We start from the raw sequence: 22,979 nt of genomic DNA, 5'->3' as shown, positions 1-22,979 counted from the left end.
ATACATGGGGAATGAACATACACAATGGTACAGAATATAATTCAAACAAAACTAAATATGTTTAGTACAGTAGTTTATTCAAAATAGCAGGAGAAAATAAATAAATCAAAGTAATAAAATCAATGTGCAATACAATTAACTGTGTTTGTGTGTGTGAGAGAGTGACAGACACAGAACACACCCTGAACACTTTCCCCACATGCCTCTGATCAAAATAAATCAACGCAGTCAGACAGAACATGCAACCCCAATACAGACTATCATGTTCAACCTAACCAAACGGTTCAACCTAACCAAACGGTTCAACCTAACCAAACGGTTCAACCTAACCAAACGGTTCAACCTAACCCTGTTGGACAGGAAACATTTCCTGAGAACACAAACCCTTTATGACACAAAGATAACATAATACTGTGTGGTTAAATCCAAAACGGATTGTGGATGAGATACATTCAATTAAAAAACTATTAAAATAAAAAAAGCATTCACTGGTGCACACCCAGAAGTGTGTTTGTGTGGAGGTGCTGACTAATGGCAAATAAACTATCAAAATAAAGTTGCACACTCCATATTTAAACCTCCAGTAATTTATTGGGTATTTACCAATGTTTCAGCTTCACTGTGCCTTCTTCCAATAAATTACTGGGAGTTTATATATGGAGTGTGCGACTTTATTTTGATAGTTTATAAGTTACATTCAATAATATGATTATGGCTACAAGTCAGGTACCACAGAGGATTGACCGTAGAAACAGAAGACATAAAAGCAACACTGTTCTCCTCTAGATATTTTAAGGCCCTTCCAACATGGAAGCATGATTACACTAAAGACTTATAAATAATGAGGATAGTCCAGTCCTCTGGCAGGAATACAATAGCTAAATATGTCCGTTCTTTGAGGTGTGTTTCTTTAGCCGCTGAGTCTGACCCACCATGGCCATCTATAGTAGAGCTCACTTAAGTTGCCAGGGTAACAGGACAACACCTGCAAGTTGATGAGGCATGAACAGAACCACTAGTCTACAGGCTTTAACACTTGAGAAACAACAAACCCTAACACTCCTTACCCATCCCCAAATAAATCCTAAAGAAAGCAATTCCTCAAGTTGTCAATCTCTGGGATGCGGAGCATGTTTACATCATGAGGAGTCCTTTAAGTGACACAAAAGGTCTGCATCCCAATAGTGTCAAGTGACGTTCTCCTTGGTCTGCAGTGATCTGAACACATAAGATAGGTGACAACAGTATACCTACAGCATACCTACCCAGAACTGGCTTTCAACTATGCAGTTATTTTCCCATCAGTGCAGATATACAACAAACTAATAAATAAACAGGAGGTCGGTCCTGGTCAATACAGTCCTGGTTTTTCCAACGGCTCTGCGCTTACATTGAAGGACTGACTACTGAAGCGCTGGTTCCAGGGTCAGTCCGGGTTGTAAATTCCAAATGATTGACTGCGGCTCCCATGCGTTGAGCCATGAGTTCCTTCTTCAATTCAAAAAGGCTGTGTTCCAATTCCAGGGTCCAAATCTGGCTCTCTTTCTCCAAACCATGTGCTGGGTCTCTTGGTCTCTGGTTCTAGGACATGGGTGAGGTCAGGACTGGTCACCTCTGTGGTGGGGCTGGCTAGACACTCACTGGACTTCAGGCTGGCCAGTGACTTATTGCTGGCTACCGACTGCAGAGACCCACACAGACCTATCAGAGAGGGGGTGTCCTCCTTCCCTGGGGAGCAGAAGAGGGGGTTAACACATGCAGAAAATTACTATTATTTATTGGTAGTGGGGGAGAGCACAGAAATGCACACACACACCATGGTGGTGCCAGTGTGAGCTGGCTGGTCTAGTGTCCAGGTTGAGTGTGTGTGAGGGCTCCAGAGAGGTCTGGGACAGCTGCTCTAGACTCTGGAAATTCTTCCTGTAGAACACAGAGACATTAGAGTGGACTCTCTGGATGCATCTAAGTAGTGTGATGGCTACATTGAAATAACCATTTGGAATGTTAAAATTCTCTTTTTTTTTCACAGAACTTCTCACAGGTACAGTATATATATATATATATATATATATATATATAAATAAGCTGTCACCACATTTGGGTGGACTGTATAAAACCATACTATGACGTGTAAGTGAGGACGTTGTGGAATAAGAATTTATCCCTGTTTACATACTCCTCCCACTGCCCCACCCTATTCCTGTACAGCATGGTATCCAAGGCAACAGCATTGGTATCCATGGCACCGGGTGAAGGCCACTGATTGGTCAGATGTGCGGTCAGTTCTTGGCTGGACCTCAAGTCATGGTTCTTCAGCACTGTCCTTGAGCAGGATGAAATATACACGAAGACAAACCTCTACTGTCAAGACCCTAGCTACTCAGTGTTCCTGGAAGATTCTGTCCCAAAATATGCTACGTACCCCAGTCTCTATGTTGTGTCTGTAAATCCATACCTCTGACTGATTGTTGGTTGAGAGAAGACTGCAGTTTCAACCCCAGCATTTGGAAAGCTAAGGAAATCCTCACAACCCAAATTAAAATATTGATCAGAGGGTGGAAAGGAAGAGATCAATTTAATCACACCATTAATTTAGAGACTCTCAGTGAAACTAGCCTCCACCCAACCATCTCCTCTGATGATTCACCCAGGCCAAGTCAACACACCAAGGTTATTACAGTAAACAAACTAATTATGAAAAAAACTGTAAACTGAAATAAAATGAACAAATCTGTTTTGAAAAACTAAAACTATACTCAAACTATTATCTTTGACTCCAAAATGAACTCAAATAAAATAGAATTATCAAGCTTCTGAATCTGGCAGGCCACATTAATATTTAAAGGTAGATTCAGCAAGATGACGGCGCCATGAGCAGCACCGCAGATATTGGGGGCGTTTGAGTGGTAAAGCCGAAAGCAACCGACTGCAGGCAAAAGTCGAGGAGTGAAGTCAGGGGAGATGCATCTGTGACAGCCCAAAGTCATGTGGTTTTCCAACAGCAAGGCTCAGATCAACATGGCAGTGTTGCCATCGTTTAGAAAATGTTCTTTACAATGTCTAAATAAACATCTATTCCCCAAATCACACTCAAACTGAAATCATAGTATAGTGTACAATCAATTAGTGAGAAATGCTCAAATAGCACATTTATATTATACCTACTGTATACATAAAGGGCAGCAAATTGGTTCCTGTTTCAGTCATGTCTTTGGTCACGTTTGCATGGGTCAAACAAAACCACCCTGATGATTGGTTGGCAATAGAGCTTCCCACAATACAGGCGATGGCTGCAGAATTAAGTTGGTGAAGAGCAGAAACTTGCAGTCAATGACCTTTGATCACATTTTTGTAATGTTCAAGCAGTTGACATGTAGGCGCAAGTCAGACCATTTTTTCTCCCACAATGAAACACTTTGAAAGGCTTGACAAAAGTGATCCGCTCTAACACGGCCATTGAGATTTGCACGATGCAACATGGTAGCTACGGGACCAAAACAGAGAAGTTAAGCCTCACGCTGTGGAAATTGATGCACTACTACTGTGCACACGGTGTATCTACGTCATCTTGATGAGGGGGGGACACCAATCACAGAGGTTAACCTATGACCTGACCCATCACCTTATGTATTACTGGCCCATAGTGGCATAGGCTACTCTATCCCTAAAACTAAAAAAAAATAGTTTATTTTATGAAGAAAAAAATAAGTTAAAAAGGACAAGTGGATCAGAAAACTAACTGAACTTCAAATAACAAGCTTAAAACTAATAATAACAACCTTACTATACCTGTAAGTATACGTCCTCAGAAAAGTGGGGACATTTTGCAGGTCCTCACTTGTGAAAATAACTACTTTAGTCTTTAGGGTTAGGGTTAGAATTAGGGTTAGAATTAGGGTTAAGGTTACGGTTAGAATTAGGGTTACGGTTAGAATTAGGGTTAAGGTTAGAATTAGGGTTAAGGTTAGAATTAGGGTTAAGGTTAGAATTAGGGTTAGTGGTTAGAATTAGGGTTAGTGGTTAGAATTAGAATTAGGGTTAGTGGTTAGAATTAGGGTTAAGGTTAGAATTAGGGTTAAGGTTAGAATTAGGGTTAAGGTTAGAATTAGGGTTAGGTTTAGAATTAGGGTTAGGTTTAGGGTTAGGTTTAGGGTTAGGTTTAGGGTTAGAATTAGGGTTAAGGTTAGAATTAGGGTTAAGGTTAGAATTAGGGTTAAGGTTAGAATTAAGGTTAGAATTAGGGTTAAGGTTAGAATTAGGGTTAGAATTAGGGTTAGGGTTAGAATTAGGGTTAGGGTTAGTGGTTAGGTTTAGGAGTTAAGGTTGTTGGTCCCCAAGAAGTCCTCACAAGTATAGTAAGACATAGCTGTGTGCACTACTCCTGCAATTCCCTGGCCCGCTCACTGTGGTTAAAATGTCACTCACAGCTGGTCATTCCACCCACTCACAGATACAAAAACTCACAGTTGGTCCTGGAGCTCCAGTACGATGTATTCCAGTTGTTCCTTCTCCAGTGTGTGAGAGAGGTGTGTGTCTGTTAGTCTCTGCTGAAGAGCTTTGTTCTGAGGAATCACTTGAGACAGCTGGGCCTCTCTCAGACGAACCATCTCTTCCAGATAACACTGACACACACACACGTTGTTGCATTATTATATTTTTTGCAGTAGCAAAACAGATGAAGGGAAGATTTTTGTTTTGGTAAAGGAGGAACTATTTTGTACTCTGTAGATTTGTACTCTGGTGAGGATGGAATGAATGATATCAAGCTGTGTGCGTTTCCATTTCCTCAAGAGAGCACATTTCTTCAAGAGATCACTGACAGTTAGCCTGACATTTTGATTTCTAACTTTCCAATTATTCCTTACAGTCTCAGTGTCTCATGCACAAATACACCTGCATTCTATAGTGCAATACAGTGTTCTGCAGCACACACACACGTACAATACACACACATACTGGGACGTTACCTTCTGTTCCAGTGCCATGCGGTATTTCTGCTCGAGTCGTTTACACCTGCAGACCCAGCTGCTCTGCTCGGTTAAGATGGCCTCCGCAGTGCTGGCGGCCATCTTTTCAGGGGTGGTGTTCTCGCTGCCGCTGCTCCCCAGGGTCCTCAACTCCTCATCACTGCTGATGCTGTTCTCTCTACACAGGGGGAAAGGGCACACTTTAAGAGGGTACTACAGAGGGGGTAGGAGTTCAACTTATAGGGCACATACAGGGGGAAGGGTACATAATAGCAGGTAAAGGACTAAAATATTGAATCCCACATACCTCTGAATCGACTTCAGATAAGGCGTATAGTCAATCACCGCTGGGCAGCTTCCATTCAGCCCCTCCCCTTTCAGACAGAAGCTAACCACCAGAGGAACACACACTTTAATTGAGACCTTTACTGTATAACCTGAGCTCTGACTCAGCAACACTATAAATAATATACGGGTACCTGAAGTCAATGGTGTTGAGACCGATGAGTGTATCTGCTAGCAGCCCCGCCTCCTCACCTAGCATGATGGCCCCATCCTCATACCATTGCCTACACAACATAGAAAACACACACTAGCTCCATCCTCAGAACACCTAAAACCAACACTCAACTCAGTCTGCTGTTTTGTTTTGCCATTGTGTGTGTGTGCCAGAGAGAAAGACCTGGTGGTTTTGAAGTCCCTCAGGGCGGAGGAGATGTACTCAGACAGCCTCTTCTCCATCAGCACCAGCCTGATCCACGCCCGACCCTGTGGACACACGCAGTTCTTAAGTTTCCATTATACATCAGACCTGCATAGTAGCTCTTTAAAACAGACATCATTATCATTTAAATACATGCTGCCCTTCCTACTTAGCCACAGTCAGCTGATTGAGTTCGTGCACCTGCACGCAAGTGTGCATGCATGGGTGCGTACGTGTGTGTGTGTGTGTGTGTGTGTGTGTGTGTGCCGGAGCTGTGGCGTTCTCTTGGACAACACTACAGTATTTATAGTTTAAAGCTTCTGAACAAAGCGGTCTTTTGTTCTGTGTGTAATTTCAGCAGAAAAGGCTGAGAGAGTTGTGTGTTTTAGATCCGTGGGAATATTGATGTTATCATTAAGGTCCATGGCTCAAGGCTTGCCAGGGTAACCAGCAACCTCTCTCTCGTGCAGACACACACACACACACACACACACACACACACACACACACACACACACACACACACACACCTTAGCTCTGGAGGAGCGGACATTCTCCATGCTCTCAATGCTGTGGATGCAGTTGGGAGAGACTTTACTGCAGGCTGCTTTCACATAATCCCAGAAACTACGATGAGTCTCATAACCAAACCACGTAGTCTGACCTGGGAGGAGGGAGGGGGAGGAGGGAGATGGAAGAGAGAGAGCTACATTTATAGGTGGCATATTGACTCCTATACCCAGCAACCCTGCAGTGGTCCAGATGGGATGGGCTTTTAGCACGTGTGTGTGTTACTCTACCTTTGAGTCTGTGACTGAGGATCTGTTCCAGGATGGAGACGAAGTTGGTGAACTCCGGAGAGGAGTCGTCTATCGTGTCTAAACAGGAGCGGTCAAGCAACGTCTTCACTGAAAACCTGCACACACACACAGTTAACGGAGTCTGCACTGGGTTCCAACCGGATCAGCGCTTTTCTGACATGCTGTTAAATGTGACTCTAGGAGAGGAGATCATCTCTGACTGAACAGATGATTTACAGGCTTTAGGAAACAATCTCTCTACTGCACACTATCAGTGGAGCGTTGGCATATACAAATTCATTAAAAAAAAAAATTATCACTGTCATATAAGCATATAGGTAGATTGCACGGAGGTCAGACTGTGCGGCATGACAACAATGATAGAGTATCTCTGGTCAGGAGCCCTAACTAGTGTCTAGGTTATTAAGCACTGAGGAGATTTAATGGAATGAAGCAAACACAGGAAATGACTGTGTTGATTCTGGAGTACAGGGATGCATCTCAGTAGTCTTAAATGGACTCATTTCCATGTTGGTCAGACAGCGATGCAACAGTCATCTCTGTGCTGTGGGGCTTGTACTGCAGACACACAGTAGCAGGTTAAGTGGCAGTGGGGTGACTGGGCAGACGAAGCTTTATCTAAACAGGACAGGCATTAAAGTTTCAGTTTTTTTCCATTACATACACAGAGAGCGTGAGACATACCAAATTCCCCCACTAGAATCCCCATACTTTAATGAAAACAGATTTGCCCCTGCGCGATGTAGAAGCTACCACTTCCAGGGAAAGGGACATGTACTAGTCTGGTGACCTAAATGCCAGAACCGGACACCTCAGCACACAGGGGGACAAATACCTACCTGGAGGGGACAGCATTCCCGAGTGGCGTAGTGGTCTAAGACACTGCAAGAGGCGTCACTGCAGTACCTGGTTCGAATCCGTGATTGGGAGTCCCATAGGGCGGCACATAATTTGGCCCAGCGTCGTCCGAGTTTGGCCATCATTGTGAATAAGAATTTCTCAACTGACTTGCCTAGTTAAATAAAGAAAATGCCCTCCCCCATATGCCCCCCTAGGCACAACTACGACAACAGGTCACAACTCCTGCAGCTCTGTTGCACACTGAGTATGGCATGTACATAGTCAATGGTAGGCATCAAGGGGACTCCCACGGTAGGTACACCTATAGCTCATCCCTAGACTACTTTATCACAGACCTCAACCCAGAGTCTCTCAGATATATACCGTTGAAGTCGGAAGTTTACATACACCTTAAGAGTTTAAATGTATTTGGCTTTCACAATTCCTGACATTTAATCATAGTAAAAATGACCTGACTCAGGATCACCACTTTATTTTAAGAATGTGAAATGTCAGATTAATAGTTGAGAATTATTTATTTCAGCTTCTATTTCTTTCATCACATTCTCAGTGGGTCAGAAGTTTATATACACTCAATTAGTATTTGGTAGCATTGCCTTTTAATTGTTTAACTTGGGTCAAACATGTCAGGTAGCCTTCCACAAGCTTCCCACAATAAGTTGGGTGAAATTCAGCCCATTCCTCCTGAGAGATAGTGTATCCGAGTCAGGTTTGTGGGCCTACTTGCTCGCACACGCTTTTTCAGGTCTGCCCAGAGATTTTCTATAGGATGAGGTCAGGGCTTTGTGATGGCCACTCCAATACCTTGACTTTGTTGTCCTTAAGCCATTTTGCCACAACTTTGGAAGTATGCTTGGGGTCATTGTCCATTTGGAAGACCCATTTGTGACCAAGCTTGGACCATGATAATTCCTTAGTGATGAGGACACAGGAACTTCACAGCCTTGTCTGCATATTAGATCAATGAAACCAATAAACTGTATCTATTCATATTCTGCAGCAGTGTTTGATTGGATCTGAACTCATTCTAGAGTTCACTAGAGCAGTTGCTCACTATAAACTAACGTATATTGAACCCAAGTGCTCTGCATACATCAACTAAGAGTTTGGGAGCTTGGGACTATAAGGTTCTATCTGCAAAATGATGATTCTGAGATAATTGGCTTTAAAGTTCCAACCCCTCATTGGTTTGAAAGGTGTCAGCGATTTTTATCTTGTATTCTGTTGCACTTAAAATTAATTGAGGTATTTGGACTACTGTATAGGTAGAGAACATTGAACAGAACAAGGCTATGTCAACAACTCAATCTGGACAAAATGTAGATAGAACCTTATAGTCCCAAGATATCGATTTAGCTCACTGAGAAAGCCTAGGCATTAGCTTAATGAGCTAACATGAGTCTTCGGGAATCAGGCAAGGTTACTCACCACGTGAGCATAGTTCACCAAACCAACTAAATAATATCACAAGAACTGCACATGAAATGTTTTAGAAAAGTGACATTCCTGGAGAATACTCTGACACAGGTTGTGAAAAGCCACCCCAGAAAGGGAAAACAAAGCCTGAAATCGTCGGTTGTGGTTTCCTCACCTGTCACCAACCATGGCTTGGAGATGAGATACACCACCTCGCCATGAAAATAAACCGCAACCCTCAGGACATGCGAATACAATGCCCACTCCCTGCTTTCTGATAACAGTGATCTTTAATGGTGATGCACCAGTAGTCATGTGTGGGAGCAGCAAAAAGGGGCTAACGTGGCTACTGATTGAGTGAGAGTATGTAGCATATATCTCATCTACCAAATATCTCTCTTCACTAGAACCACAGGGGGCATACGGCTGGGTCTGATGGAGCTATACTTGATAGGGCGTTCAACAGCATGATGTTATCCACAGAGAACGACATCACTATAGCTAACACACACACACACTTTCGTATAATACACACTTACATGTGTGAAATAGGACAAATATAAGCACCCACCAAACTATTATTATTTGTACTGTTCGAAGAGCATGATACTTCAGATTAATAATTTAAGAGAATCACACATTGCACAGTACCGTGCCAATTCATAGCTGTGTGTTTAATAGTCTTCGTTCATGTGAAATCTATAGACTATACCGGTATTGAGTTGGGCACCTAATTAATTAATGAAGGTAACTGTGATTCCATTAATGATTAAGGCTCATAGGTGGTGGTGGCGCGTGCGTGCGTGACCATTGGAGAACCCTAATGAACTAGTGCGGCGTTATAGGCTACAGTTCATGTCGATATAACACCATCAATACTGTAATGTAAACGCGATGCAACTGAAGCAAGACAAAGGATGGTCGGCTATGTGCGCTATTTAGAAATATAGCCTATACCACCAATTACCCTACGGTCTTCAACAGCATCCACACACAATCATCAGTCGCGTGAGAATGCGGTCACCAATTAGTAAATTAACACAATCAAGCCGAACATTATTTTACCTGCAGACAGTCAGTAGATTCCTCCTCTCCACAGCTCCGCTTCTGGCAGCGTCCTGTTTGCGAGCTACATGCAGCCCTAGGCTACGTGACGCCATCCTCGCCACAGTTAGTCGTATCTCCCCAGTGTAGGTGCGCAGTATTTGCTGTCCCTGTTTCTTTTAAATCAGCAGGTTGGGTTCAACAGTGCACGCCACCGCCCGCGGGCTCTATCCGCGTCACTCCAGCACGCTCGCTCGTTTGTTGAAAGTCAACGTATAGGGCAAGAAGGAGGTGGATGGATGAACAGAAATCACCCAGTAATTTGGGAGAGAAACAGTCACGGGGTTGTGCTAAAACGCCCAAACCAAGTACCGGGAAGTCTGAGCGGTTTAAATTCCTGTTTAGAGCGAATTAGGCTACCGATGGTAACCTCGATGGTCTTGGGAGACGAAGAGACTTTCTATGTGTGCATCCCAATAGTACAAAAAATAACTTTATTCTCTCCTACATCAGCACCCATCTAAAAGGTTTAATGAATACGTTTCACACCAAACATACCCTGGTCCCAGATTGGTTTGTGCTCATGTCAACTCCAATGCTGTTATTGTTAAACCAACACTTGGCATGCCAATTCAATAAGGAGTTATGGCATTTAGAGTTCACAAGAGAGTAGAAATAGACTGGCACCCAGGCTAGCTGAAACAAGAGAGTTCGTTTAGGTTTTGGCTACTTCCTGTACAGGCCGTTGCCTATTATTTCATAGAGAATGAAAGAAGACTCTAGTAGCCAAAAGGTTATATCAACATGGGCAGCGTCATTGAGGGCCATTTTAATGTTGTCAACTTGGTGGGAGTTTCAACTTCAAGACTGTTGACAGTGGCTGGCTGAAGCTGGAGCAACGTCAATGGCAGCTGGGAGAATCACTTGAAGAATAATCATAGAGATAGATTCAGGACTCATCTTTGTATCAGTGCCATTATAGTGTCTGTGGCAGCATGGGCAGCGCCATTGAGGATATCTCCATATTGAAGTAGTACATTTTATTTTTCATGACTGGCTGATCCTTCCTGGTGACCAGGTTGGACATGACTCCAACAGGATCACCAGGAGGTATCAGCCGCTGTCCAGTCTTGTGGTTCTCAAATGTCAGATCGTCGGTGGTTCCGATGGCCGCTATCCATGGTGCTGAATCTGGATCTCTGCTACTAGCGCTATTTGCTGGTTTGTTTACCTTTATCATTATTTGTGAGACAAAAGCCACCGCAGGTCTAAAGCCCAACCTTTACTGAACAAAAATAAATGCAAAATGCAACAATTTTAAAGATTTTACTGAGTTACAGTTCATATAAGGAAATCAGTCAATTGAAATAAATTCATTAGGCCCTAATCTATGGATTTGATATAACTGGGCAGGGGCACAGCCATGGGTGGGCCTGGGAGGGCATAGGCCCACCCACTTGGGAGCCAAGGCCACCCACTGGGGAGCCAGGCCCAGCCAATCAGAATAGGTTTTTCCCCACAAAAGGGCTTTATTACAGACAGAAATACTCGGTTTCATCAGCTGTCCAGGTGGCTGGTCTCAGACTAGGTGAAGAAGCTGGATGTGGAGGTCTTGGGTTGGCGTGGTTACACGTGGTCTGTGGTTGTGAGGCCAGTTCGACGTACTGTCAAATTCTCTAAAACGACATTGGAGGTGGCTTATGGTAGAGAAATGAACGTTCAATTCTCTGGTAACAGCTCTGGTGGACATTGCTGCAGTCAGCATGCCAATAGCATGCTCCCTCAAAATGTGAGACATCTGTGACATGTGTGACATCTGTGGCCACAATCTGTGGTTGTGTGACAAAACTGCATGTTTTAGAGTGGCCTTATAATGTCCCCAGCACAAGGTGCACCTGTGTAATGATCATGCTGTTTAATCAGCTTCTTGTTATGCCACACCTGTCAGGTGTTTGGATTATCTTGACAAAGGAAAAATGCTCACTAACATGGATGTGGACTAATGTGTGCATAAAATCTGAGATCATTTTTTTATGTATGTACAATTTCTCAGATCTTTTATTTCATCTCATGAAACATGGGACCAACATTTTACATGTTACGTTTATATTTTTGTTCAGTATACATAATCTATATGGTTATTGTTTTGTGTAATATATTGATGATGATCAGAATGAGAATAACCTATATTCGCCAAATATAGGCTATTATATGTATATTTATATGTACAGTAATTTGACTAGCTGAAATGGTGCTGCAACAATAAACAGAAAGCAAAGCAAGGTTTTTTATGTTAATTTAATCAGGCCACAGGCCACATTGAACGTGTTCGAACTGTGTTCTCTGTTATGATATGATATGATAGGGTGGCAGGTGGTGGTTAGAGTGGTGGGCCAGTAACTAAAAGGTTGCTGGTTCAACTACCTGAGCTGACAAGGTGAAATCTGTTGCTCTGCCCTTGAGGAAGGCACTTAACCCTAATTTGCCTGAAGGGTGCTGTACTACTATGGCTAACCCAGTAAAACCACACCTATCTGATGTATGTGAGAATAAAATATATCTGTTAGAAATGTCAGTTTTCAGGTAGATGGGGACCCCCAGTGGCCATGGAGTGAGCTGCAGCTGTTCCAATACCTGAATCCTTCCTCCCCTTTCCTGAAGTGCCCTGGACACGGAATAGTCAATATGGTGTTTATAGCAGAGGAGAGCCACAGGGGCATTTGGTGAGTTTAAGGCACATGTGTCAAACTCATTCCATGGAGGCTGAGTGTCTGTGGGTTTTCACTCCTTTGTTCTTGATTGATGAATTAAAGTCACTAATTAGCAAAGAACTCCCCTCACCTGGTTGTCTAGGTGTTAATTGAAAGGAAAAGGCAGCAGACGCTAGGCCCTCCATGGAATGAGTTTGACACCCCAGGTTTAAGGGGATTCATGGATATTGAAAAAAGTGTTTTTGGGCTACTGATGAAATGCAATGGACTACTTATCTATCCCAAGACAACAACTCTACTGAGACAGACCGATCAAAACTCCACTGAGACAGACCAATCAAAACTTTACTGAAACAGACCAATCAAAACTCTATTGAGACAGACCAATCAAAACTCTACTGAAACAGACCAATCAAAACTCTACTGAAACAGACCAATCAAAACTCTACTGAAACAGACCAATCAAAACTCTACTGAGACAGACCAATCAAAACTGTTTTGATGTGTTTTGTGTTGTCACTTTTTTCTCTGAGGAAACAAGATGCCTCATCTCAGGGGTTAAACTATTTTCGAACTAAACGAGAGGTGCCCGCCCCTACTGCAGGGGTAGCCAACTAGACCGATTTTTGTTGGAGTGGATGGTCAGGGGGCTGGAACATAATTATAATAATTTGTACACTGCAAATTGTCCACAACTACTCCCAAAATTAGATTGTATTGGAAAATAACAATCATTTCATACCATTGTATTTGGAAATAACAATCATTTCATACCATTGTATTTGGAAATAACAATCATTTCATACCTTGATTACATTGTGATTTTAGTCATTTTTTGACCAAAAACTAAAATCCCCCCCAAAAGAATATACAGTATATAATATGTAAAAAAAAATCTACAAACTTTCGAAAATACTTGCTGGCTAGTTTTGCCATTTTATCTCATACTGTGGGTTGCTCTTGCAAAATAGATTTTCAACCTCAAGGGTATTTTCTGATTGAATAAAGGTTAAACAGTCTTTACTAATCAGAATCTCTGACCCTGTTCTTCTTCCCCTGTTCCTCAGAACTGGTTGGAACTGGTTTGAGCCTGAGAAGAACCCTGAAGACTGGAATAAAGACTTGCGCTCCATACCTCAGCTTCTATCTCTGACCTCCTGTCTGTGTAGTCACTAGTTCTGTGGTTGACATCAGAACCAGAGAGAAAGAGCAGATCTCTCTTCCTGATTCTCAGAAAGTAAGTAAAGGGGCAAATCTGAACCTATTAAAGTACCACAATAACAGCTGAAAGAGCTTCAGTGAATGATTCATAGATATAGAAGATTATTCAAATCCAATCACATGTTTTTTGTCACATGGGCCGAATGCAACAGGTGTAGATTTGATCTGTGACATGCTTTGAGCCCTTTCCCAACCATTCAGAGATAAAAAGGAAGAAAAATGGTATATTGTCTTTGGGATGAATTGGTGTCTGACGTTTTGATAGGGAGGAGGGACCTTATCTGACTGACTAGTAATGGATTCTTAACCTACTTTTGTGAGACACAACCTCGATCTGTCTGTAGATTGACTGAACAAACCTGGATACTTCATATATTCATCCTATAGTAAGACATTAACATCAAGGAAGTTAACCTATCCTAACGTGCTTTTTGTCTTAAAACCTTTTAACTCATATTACTCCAGTTGTTTTTAGGTCAATCCTTCATTAACCGGTGACATCACTGTATGTCATCCACTTCTACTGAGTCAAAGTGTGACGAAAACCCAAGAAGTGATGTCACAGTATGACTCCCCCTTTTGTATTAGAATATTGTCAATGAGTGACACTGTCTGTCTGTCTCTGTCTGTCTGTCTGTCTGTCTGTCTGTCTGTCTGTCTGTCTGTCTGTCTGTCTGCCTGCCTGCCTGCCTGTCTGTCTGTCTGTCTGTCTGTCTGCCTGCCTGCCTGTCTGTCTGTCTGTCTGTCTGTCTGTCTGTCTGTGCGTGCGTGCGTAGAGAAGCTCCTGACTAACTGTACCTTTAGCCCACACACTGGTGTGTGTTTATTGAATGTTGTATAACAGTCATGTGTTATCTGAATTGGTCTTTGACATGCACATACTCAGGGACAATAACACACACCTGTTCCTTTTTGCCCTTTCAGCCAGCCCAACACGAGGGGAGATGTCTACTGTCACTTCACTTCACATTATCTACCAGTCCAACCAGAAATTATATTCAGACAGTCTTGGAGGACAATGGAGATTGGAAGCTCAGTAGAGAAATGTTTTCTGGTTCAGCTTGTCATTGAGATATAATATTTTTTTTATTCCATTGTCCTTCAGTGGTTGAATATTTTGTCCGATGTCCAGTCATTCCAGCTTGATCAATGGCCAAGACAGGCCAGAGAGATTCTGAGGGGAAGTTAATGGTTTTATCAATAAGAGTAAGTCACTGGCCACCATACTGTCTGTCTGTGGGTATGTGAACCCTGTACCAATCCCTGATGATGACAATGATTAACACATGTAGAGAGGTAAATGGCAGTGTGGGAGTCTTTATCCCTTTTCAATGCTACACAAGCTGACAGAACACATTAGAACAGAGTGAACAAGACAAAGCACTAACTCAGACTGGAGGAAAAAGAACATCATCAATGTTCATTTATAGTTGAATGAACAAGTTGAGCAAACACATCATTTTTAATTGACTGAATTTTTGCCAATTTTTTCACAAGTTGGAGCTAAGTTTGGGCCAACAATTCTTTGTTGTTGTTCAGGTAACACTTAGCTCCAAAAGTTGAGTAAACAAGAAAATACTATGTGGAACCAGTTACTTAATTAGTTGAAACAATATATTTGTGGGGTTTATTTTTTTTACAGTGTGTGTTCTCAATGTAATTAATAACAGAAACTGATTTGGCCTAAGCTGAACAATTACAAATAGAGGTAACTCAATTTTTATTTATTTAACTAGGCAAGTCATTTGAGAATATATTCTTATTTACAATGCCTGCCTACACTGGCCAAACCCAGATGATGCCGGGACAATTGTGCACTGCCCTATGGGACTCCCAATCACGTCCAGATGTGATACAGCCTGGAATCGAACCAGTGACTGTAGTGACGCCTCTTGCACTGAGAATCCGTGCCTTTGACCACTGCACCGCTCGGTAGTTTAACTATAAGCTAGTCCTAGATAATTTATAGTAATTGTTCACTCTGTGTTCTAGGCACGTCAAGAGATGAAGCAGTCAATAAGATGTTCATTTTGCTATACTGGTAGGCTCTCCATTCTTTATAAGAGATTGGACATTGGCTATATGGATGCCCACTGTTGGTTCACGATGTTGTGAGAGAAAAATAACATCACTTTTGTCGAGTAGCGGTGGTTGTCTCTCAAATAGCGGCAACATGAGATGGCCATGTTCGGTATCTGTAATGTAATAACAAAGACACACACTCAGCCATAGGTCATTGTCGCCGCCTTAAAGCAGCTCCTGACGTCGAAGTCAATGACAGACAGACGTTTGATGGAGATCAGAAGGTGTGATTTGAGCAGGGGCGGCACGCGGCAGTAAATTATGTCACCCGCGTGTAACTATGATATAAGAGAAGCGCTGTTGCCTCCCTTGTTTCTTTATTGTGAGAGCGAAACAGAGGTAGATAAAGAGAGGACAGCACCGGAGCTGGGGGGTAAGCACCGATAGTGGACCAACTATTGTCAAAAATATAAACGAGGGAAAAGAGAGGTCCTGTGCGGGGTGGCGGGAAAGAAGCGGTGAGTTTATCTAACAACCATTATGTATTTGTAATGTGCTCGACCGGATCTTCCGTTACACGTTGTAATGTCAACTGCTTTTTCTAATAGCCTACAAGACAAGTCTAAACTATAGCCTATACTACACAGCTATTTCAAAAGTAGGCTTAATAAATATGAAGTAGACTTCTGGGGCATATTGAGGGTGTTAATTGACTACCAAGTCCAGACCATAGAAATAGAATCTCATTCTAGTTCTGTGGTCAAGAACCGGAGTCAGTATCATGCAACCAGTTCGTTATCGTTTAAACAATGAATTCGCACGCACGCCCATGATGAGTTCAGCCTGTGGGTTAGCCCCTTAAATACTTTATTGCAGGTGTCAAAGTTTGTCTTTCCCCAGACTCTTGAGGACGCTTAAATATCTTACCGTTACACGTCTTTGCGATCTCACCTGTACGGTTGTACCTGTCTGTATTGTTTCTTACATGCCATAAGACCCAGACATGGGCAAGAAGGACGAGATAGCTGTGGCCAAAGTCAAGATTGAGCAAAACGGAGACATTGGGTAAATATTTAGGTGCTATGCCTAGAATTTTGTCTTTGGGTGTTTGTATTTTGTCAACAATTGTTTCTATAGTCAGTATAATATCGATTTGTGTTATTATTCCTTCATTGGAATTACGGTCTAGTTCCTGAGTTAACCAACTCAACTTAATAACTTTATCTGCCGTTTTTAAAGTTGAAAGATTATTACATAAAATTGATTTATAAAATGACGTAGATATTCTGTCTCTGCTAGAGAGGATAAAGATGAAGAGAAAAAGGGGGAGAAAGAGCCAAAGATGCCGATGATTGGCGCCATAGCTCTGGTGAGTAGCCGAGATAAACTGTCACATACTTCTCCAGCTTTACACACTGTAGACTATTTATTATCAGGGCCCTGAGGTATTATTGGTGTGTGTGTGTGCATGGGTGGGTGATTGTGCGAATGTGTGTGCATGTGACTGTTTGCGTGCAACGTGCTTGCATGCCTGTAAAGTTGGAACCCAGATCAGACATGAATGTGGAAATAGGGGGGGTTGGGGAGTGGTCTGTTTCCTCTGTTTCCCTGCTGGGCCAGTAGCATAGCTGAAGGTTGAATTTCCTCTGGACCCCTGCTGGGCCAGTAGAATAGCTGAAGGTTGACTTTCCTCTGTTTCCCTGCTGGGCCTGTAGAATAGCTGAAGGTTGACTTTCCTCTGGACCCCTGCTGGGCCAGTAGCATAGCTGAAGGTTGAATTTCCTCTGGACCCCTGCTGGGCCAGTAGAATAGCTGAAGGTTGACTTTCCTCTGGACCCCTGCTGGGCCTGTAGAATAGCTGAAGGTTGACTTTCCTCTGGACCCCTGCTGGGCCAGTAGAATAGCAGAAGGCTGAATTTCCTCTGTTTTCCTGCTGGGCCTGTAGAATAGCTGAGGTTTGAATTTCCTCTGGACCCCTGCTGAGCCAGTAGCATAGCTGAGGTTTAAATTTCCTCTGGACCCCTGCTGGGCCAGTAGAATAGCAGAAGGTTGAATTTCCTCTGTTTCCCTGCTGGGCCTGTAGAATAGCTGAAGGTTGACTTTCCTCTGGACCCCTGCTGGGCCAGTAGAATAGCAGAAGGCTGAATTTCCTCTGTTTTCCTGCTGGGCCTGTAGAATAGCTGAGGTTTGAATTTCCTCTGGACCCCTGCTGAGCCAGTAGCATAGCTGAGGTTTAAATTTCCTCTGGACCCCTGCTGGGCCTGTAGAATAGATGAAGGTTGAATTTTCTCTGGACCCCTGCTGGGCCAGTAGAATAGCTGAAAGTTGAATTTCCTCTGTTTCCCTGCTGGGCCTGTAGAATAGCTGAAGGTTGAATTTCCTCTGGACCCCTGCTGGGCCAGTAGAATAGCAGAAGGTTGAATTTCCTCTGTTTCCCTGCTGGGCCTGTAGAATAGCTGAAGGTTGAATTTCCTCTGGACCCCTGCTGGGCCAGTAGAATAGCAGAAGGTTGAATTTCCTCTGTTTCCCTGCTGGGCCTGTAGAATAGCTGAAGGTTGAATTTCCTCTGTTTCCCTGCTGGGCCAGTAGAATAGCAGAATATTGAATTTCCTCTGTTCCCCTGCTGGGCCAGTAGAATAGCTGGTTAAACTTCTTCTGGTTAGGAGCCTCTACCACTGGATATACATACTGGAGTTCTACATACAAAATGACTCAAGAGTATTCATTACCTTCATATGTTCTCTTTCTCTCTCTGCTCATCTGTCCATCTCTGTCCATTTTCCTCTCCACTTATCCTTCCCCCCTTTAATTCTTTCTCCCCTTCCCTCTCCCCTGCCCCTTCTCACTCCCTTTCTCTCTCTCCTTCTCAATCTCTCACTTTCCTCATATCCCCACCCTGCCCCTCACTCTCGCTCCTCTTCCCCCATGCCTCTATAGTTCAGGTTTGCTGATGGTTGGGACAGGTTGATGATTGTGCTGGGGACCATCATGGCTATGGTTAATGGAACGGTCCTCCCTCTCATGTGTATCGTCTTTGGGGACATGACTGACAGCTTCATAGGAGACTCCATACAGACACAGAATAACTTCACCAGTGAGTCAGTCCCTACACACACACCTACACACACACCCACACACACACACACAAGCATGCACGCAAAAATACACACACACACACACACACACACACACACACACACACACACACACACACACACACACACACACACACACACACACTCTTAAAGGACAACGCCACCACTTTTCAACCTCATTTTCATCTCCAACGCAATACCAGTGCCTACATGTGAAAATGACGCATTTCTACATTTTTTTAGGCAAAAATATAACGTTAAATAGTTATACCTGATGACATCATAAAAAGCTAAAACATTTTTAAATAAACAGTGATTTTCAAACAATATGAGATTTGAGGTGATGCGGGGAGCAAGAAAATACCCTCTGGCTAGAAACTCATTGCAGGTTTTGAAAATCACTGTTTTTTGACACAGATAAAAAAATATTTTAGGACCTTTCTTCTTGTCTTTTTAACTACAGATTATAGAAACAGGCTGTTTTCACATATAGACACTGGTTTGGTGTTGGAGATAATGAACATGAGGTTGAAAAGTGGTGGAATTGCCCTTTAACTGTCTAACTGTCACATCTTTTCCTGCTCTAGACATCACATTCCCTGTTTCCAACACCACTCTGGGAGAGGAGATGACGGGGTGAGGCTAAGACTCAATGATATTTCAGTTTACCAAGAAGGGAGTAGTTCCTGATCTTTGACCGGATCTATTTCAGAGGCTCCGTATCCGTGAGTCCGCAAATTCTCACAGTATCTCACGGGAACTTGGACTTCATCTATTTTCATAACCTAGACAGGGTGAACTGCATAGTTAAAGGGCAATTCCTCCACTTTTCAACCTCCTATTCATTATCTCCAGCACCATACCAGTGTACATGCGGAAACTATTCAGACCCCTTGACTTCTTCCACATTTTGTTATGTTACAGGCATATTCTAAAATTGATTAAATCGTTTGTTTTCTCTCATCAGTCTACACACAATACCCCATAAGGACAAAAGAAAAAACAGGTTTTTAGAAATGTTTGCTAATTTATAAAAAAATTCTACTGAAATATCACACTCACATAAGTATTCAGACCATTTACTCAGTACTTTGTTGAAGCACCTTTGAAAATGATTACAGCTTCAAGTCTTCTTGGGTATGATGTTACAAGCTTGAGGAGTTTCTCCAATTCTTCTCTGCAGATCCTCTAAAGCTCTGTCAGATTGGATGGGGAGCATTGCTGCACAGCTATTTTCAGGTCTCTCCAGAGACGTTTGATCAGGTTCAAGTCCGGGCTGTGGCTTGGCCACTCAAAGACATTAAGAGACTTGTCCCGAAGCCACTCCTGCGTTGTGTTGCCTTGGCTGTGTGCTTAGGGTTGTTGTCATGTTGGAAGGAGAATCTTCGCCCCCAGTCTGAGGTCCTGAGCGCTCTGGAGCAGTTTTTCATCAAGGATCTCTCTGTAATTTTCTCCGTCACCTTTGCCTCAATCCTAGTCTCCCAGTCCCTGCTGCTGAAAAACATCCTCACAGGATGATGCTGCCACCACCATGCTTCACCGTAGGGATGGTGCCAGGTTTCCTCCAGATGTGACGCTTGGCATTCAGGCCAAAGAGTTCAATCTTGGTTACATCAAATTTAATTTGTCACAAACGCTGAATATGTACATGTAGGTAGAGTTATTAAAGTGACTATGCATAGATAATAACAGAGAGTAGCAGCAGCGTAGAGTGAGGGGAGGGGGTAATGCAAATAGTCTGGGTAGCCATCTGATTAGCTGTTCAGGAGTCTTATGGCTTGGTGGTAGCAGCTGTTTAGAAGCCTCTTGGAGCTAGACTTGGTGCTCCAGTACCGCTTGCCGTGCAGTAGCAGAGAGAACAGTCTATGACTAGGGTGGCTGGAGTCTTTGACCATTTTTAGGGCCTTCCTCTGACACCGCCTGGTGTAGACTGGGACTTACAAAAGCTAAGGCTAGCTTTTTCAAACAGAAATTTGCATCCTGTAGCACTAATTCCAAAAAGTTTTGGGACACTGTAAAGTCCATGGAGAATAAGAGCACCTCCTCTCAGCTGCGCACTGCACTGAAGCTAGGAAACACTGTCACCACTGATAAATCTACGATAGTCGATCATTTCAATAAGCATTTTTCTACGGTTGGCCATGCTTTCCACCTGGCTACCCCTACCCTGGCCAACAGCTCTGCACCCCCTGCAGCAACTTGCCCAAGCCCCCCCCCCCCTTGCTTCTCCTTCACCCAAATCCAGACAGCTGATGTTCTGAAAGAGCTGCAAAATCTGGATCCCTACAAATAAGCTGGGCTAGACAATCAGGACCCTCTCTTTCTAAAATTATCCACATAAATGGTTGCAACCCCTATTACTAGCCTGTTCAACCTCTCTTTTGTATCGTCTGAGATCCCCAAAGATTGGAAAGCTGCCACGGTCATCCCCCTCTTCAAAGGTGGAGACACTCTAGACCCAAACTGTTATAGACCGCTATATCCATCCTGCCCTGCCTTTCTAAAGTCTTCTAAAGCCAAGTTAACAAATAGATCATCAACCATTTTGAATCCCACCGTACGTTCTCCACTATGCAATCTGGTTTCTGAGCTGGTCATGGGTGCACCTCAGCCACGCTCAAGGTCCTGAACGATATCATAACCGCCATTGATAAAAGACAGCCGTCTTCATCGACCTGGCCAAGACTTTCGACTGTCAATCATCGCATTCTTCTTTTGTTATTTTACCCCCTTTTCTCCCCAATTTTGTGGTATCCATTAGTTAGTAGCTACTATCTTGTCTCATTGCTACAACTCCTGTACGGGCTCGGGAGAGACGAAGGTTGAAAGTCATGCGTCCTCCGATACACAACCCAGCGAAGCCACACTGCTTCTTAACACAGCGCACATCCAACCTGGAAGCCAGCCGCACCAATGTGTCAGAGGAAACACTATGCACCTGGCAACCTTCAGATGTCGCTGGTGCGCGATGAGACAAGGATATACCCTACTGGCCAAACCCTCCCTAACCCGGACGAAGCTAGGCAAAATTAAATCTAGAATCGGCTTCATAATTCGCAAACAAAGCCTTCTTCACTCATGCTGCCAAACATACCCTCGTAAAACTGACTATCTTACCGATCCTAAAGCTGGAGACTTATATCTCCCTCTCTAACTTTAAGCATCAGCTGTCAGAGCAGGTTACCGATCACTGTGCCTGTACACAGCCAATCTGTAAATAGCCCACCCAACTACCTCATCCCCATATTGTTATTTATCTTCTTGCTCTTTTGCACCCCAGTATCTCTACTTGCACATCATCATCTGCCCATTTATCACTCCAGTGTTAATGCTAAATTGTAATTATTTCGCCTCTATGGCCTATTTATTGCCTTACCTCCCTAATCTTCTACATTCGCACACACTGTACATAGATTTTTCTTTTGCGTTATTGACTGTATGTTTGTTTATGTCTAACTCTGTGTTGTTGTTTTTGTTGCACTGCTTTGCTTTATCTTGGCCAGGTCGCAGATGTAAATGAGAACTTGTTCTCAACTGGCCTACCTGGTTAAATAAAGGTGAAATAAAACATTTAAAAAGAGGTCCTGGATGGCAGGAAGCTTGGCCCCGGTGATGTACTGGGTCGTACGCACTACCCTCTACAGGGCCTTGCGGTTGGAGACCGAGCAGTTGCCATGCCAGGCAGTGATGCAGACCAGAGAATCTTGTTTCTCATGGTCTGAGAGTCTTTAGGTGCCTTTTGGCAAACTGCAAGTGGGCTGTCATGTGCCTTTTACTGAGGAGTGGCTTCCATCTGGCCACTCTACCATAAACGCCTGATTGGTGGAGTGCTGCAGAGATGGTAGTCCTTCTGGAAGGTTCTCCCATCTCTGTCAGAGTGACCACCTCCCTGACCAAGGCCCTTCTCCTCCGATTGCTCAGTTTGGCCAGGTGACCCGCTCTAAGAAGAGTCTTGGTGGTCCCAAACTTCTTCAATTTAAGAATGATCAAGGCCACCATCTTCTTGAGGACCTTCAATGCTGCAGAAATGTTCTGGTACCCTTCCCCAGATCTGTGCCTCAACAAAATCCTATCTCGGAGCTCTATGGACAATTCCTTCAACCTCATGGCTTGGTTTT

At 43.3% G+C, this 22,979-nt stretch overlaps 2 protein-coding genes across 4 annotated transcripts in view; one reads left to right on the top strand and one right to left on the bottom strand.

Annotated features, from left to right (window-relative positions):
• Positions 1 to 58: 58 nt before the first annotated feature.
• LOC139379092 (RUN domain-containing protein 3B-like) lies at positions 59 to 9,928 on the bottom strand. Its single transcript, XM_071121897.1, has 11 exons — positions 9,834 to 9,928; positions 6,471 to 6,586; positions 6,201 to 6,334; positions 5,650 to 5,735; positions 5,447 to 5,536; positions 5,275 to 5,355; positions 4,968 to 5,145; positions 4,465 to 4,622; positions 1,817 to 1,920; positions 344 to 1,728; positions 59 to 307 (listed from the first exon to the last, which is right to left on the bottom strand). The coding sequence occupies exons 1-10, from the start codon at positions 9,926 to 9,928 to the stop codon at positions 1,499 to 1,501; spliced, it is 1,272 nt and encodes a 423-aa protein (XP_070977998.1). The 3' UTR covers positions 59 to 307; positions 344 to 1,498.
• Positions 9,929 to 16,137: 6,209 nt separating this feature from the next.
• Positions 16,138 to 22,979, top strand: part of LOC139420595 (ATP-dependent translocase ABCB1-like) — a 30,273-nt gene continuing 23,431 nt past the window's right edge. The window contains exons 1-5 of one of the 3 annotated variants that reach the window (XM_071170796.1): positions 16,138 to 16,284; positions 16,768 to 16,831; positions 17,066 to 17,135; positions 18,704 to 18,860; positions 19,449 to 19,497. In XM_071170796.1, coding sequence (XP_071026897.1) covers positions 16,770 to 16,831; positions 17,066 to 17,135; positions 18,704 to 18,860; positions 19,449 to 19,497 — 338 coding nt within the window. In that variant the 5' untranslated portion in view covers positions 16,138 to 16,284; positions 16,768 to 16,769. Of the gene's footprint in view, positions 16,285 to 16,761; positions 16,832 to 17,065; positions 17,136 to 18,703; positions 18,861 to 19,448; positions 19,498 to 22,979 lie in introns of all 3 variants that reach the window. The other 2 variants (XM_071170788.1, XM_071170804.1) reach the window with 2 other exon arrangements.

This window comes from Oncorhynchus clarkii, chromosome 2, assembly GCF_045791955.1.
Source record: "Oncorhynchus clarkii lewisi isolate Uvic-CL-2024 chromosome 2, UVic_Ocla_1.0, whole genome shotgun sequence".
Taxonomy (NCBI): Eukaryota; Metazoa; Chordata; class Actinopteri; order Salmoniformes; family Salmonidae; genus Oncorhynchus; species Oncorhynchus clarkii.
This window is presented reverse-complemented; position numbering and strand designations above follow the sequence as displayed.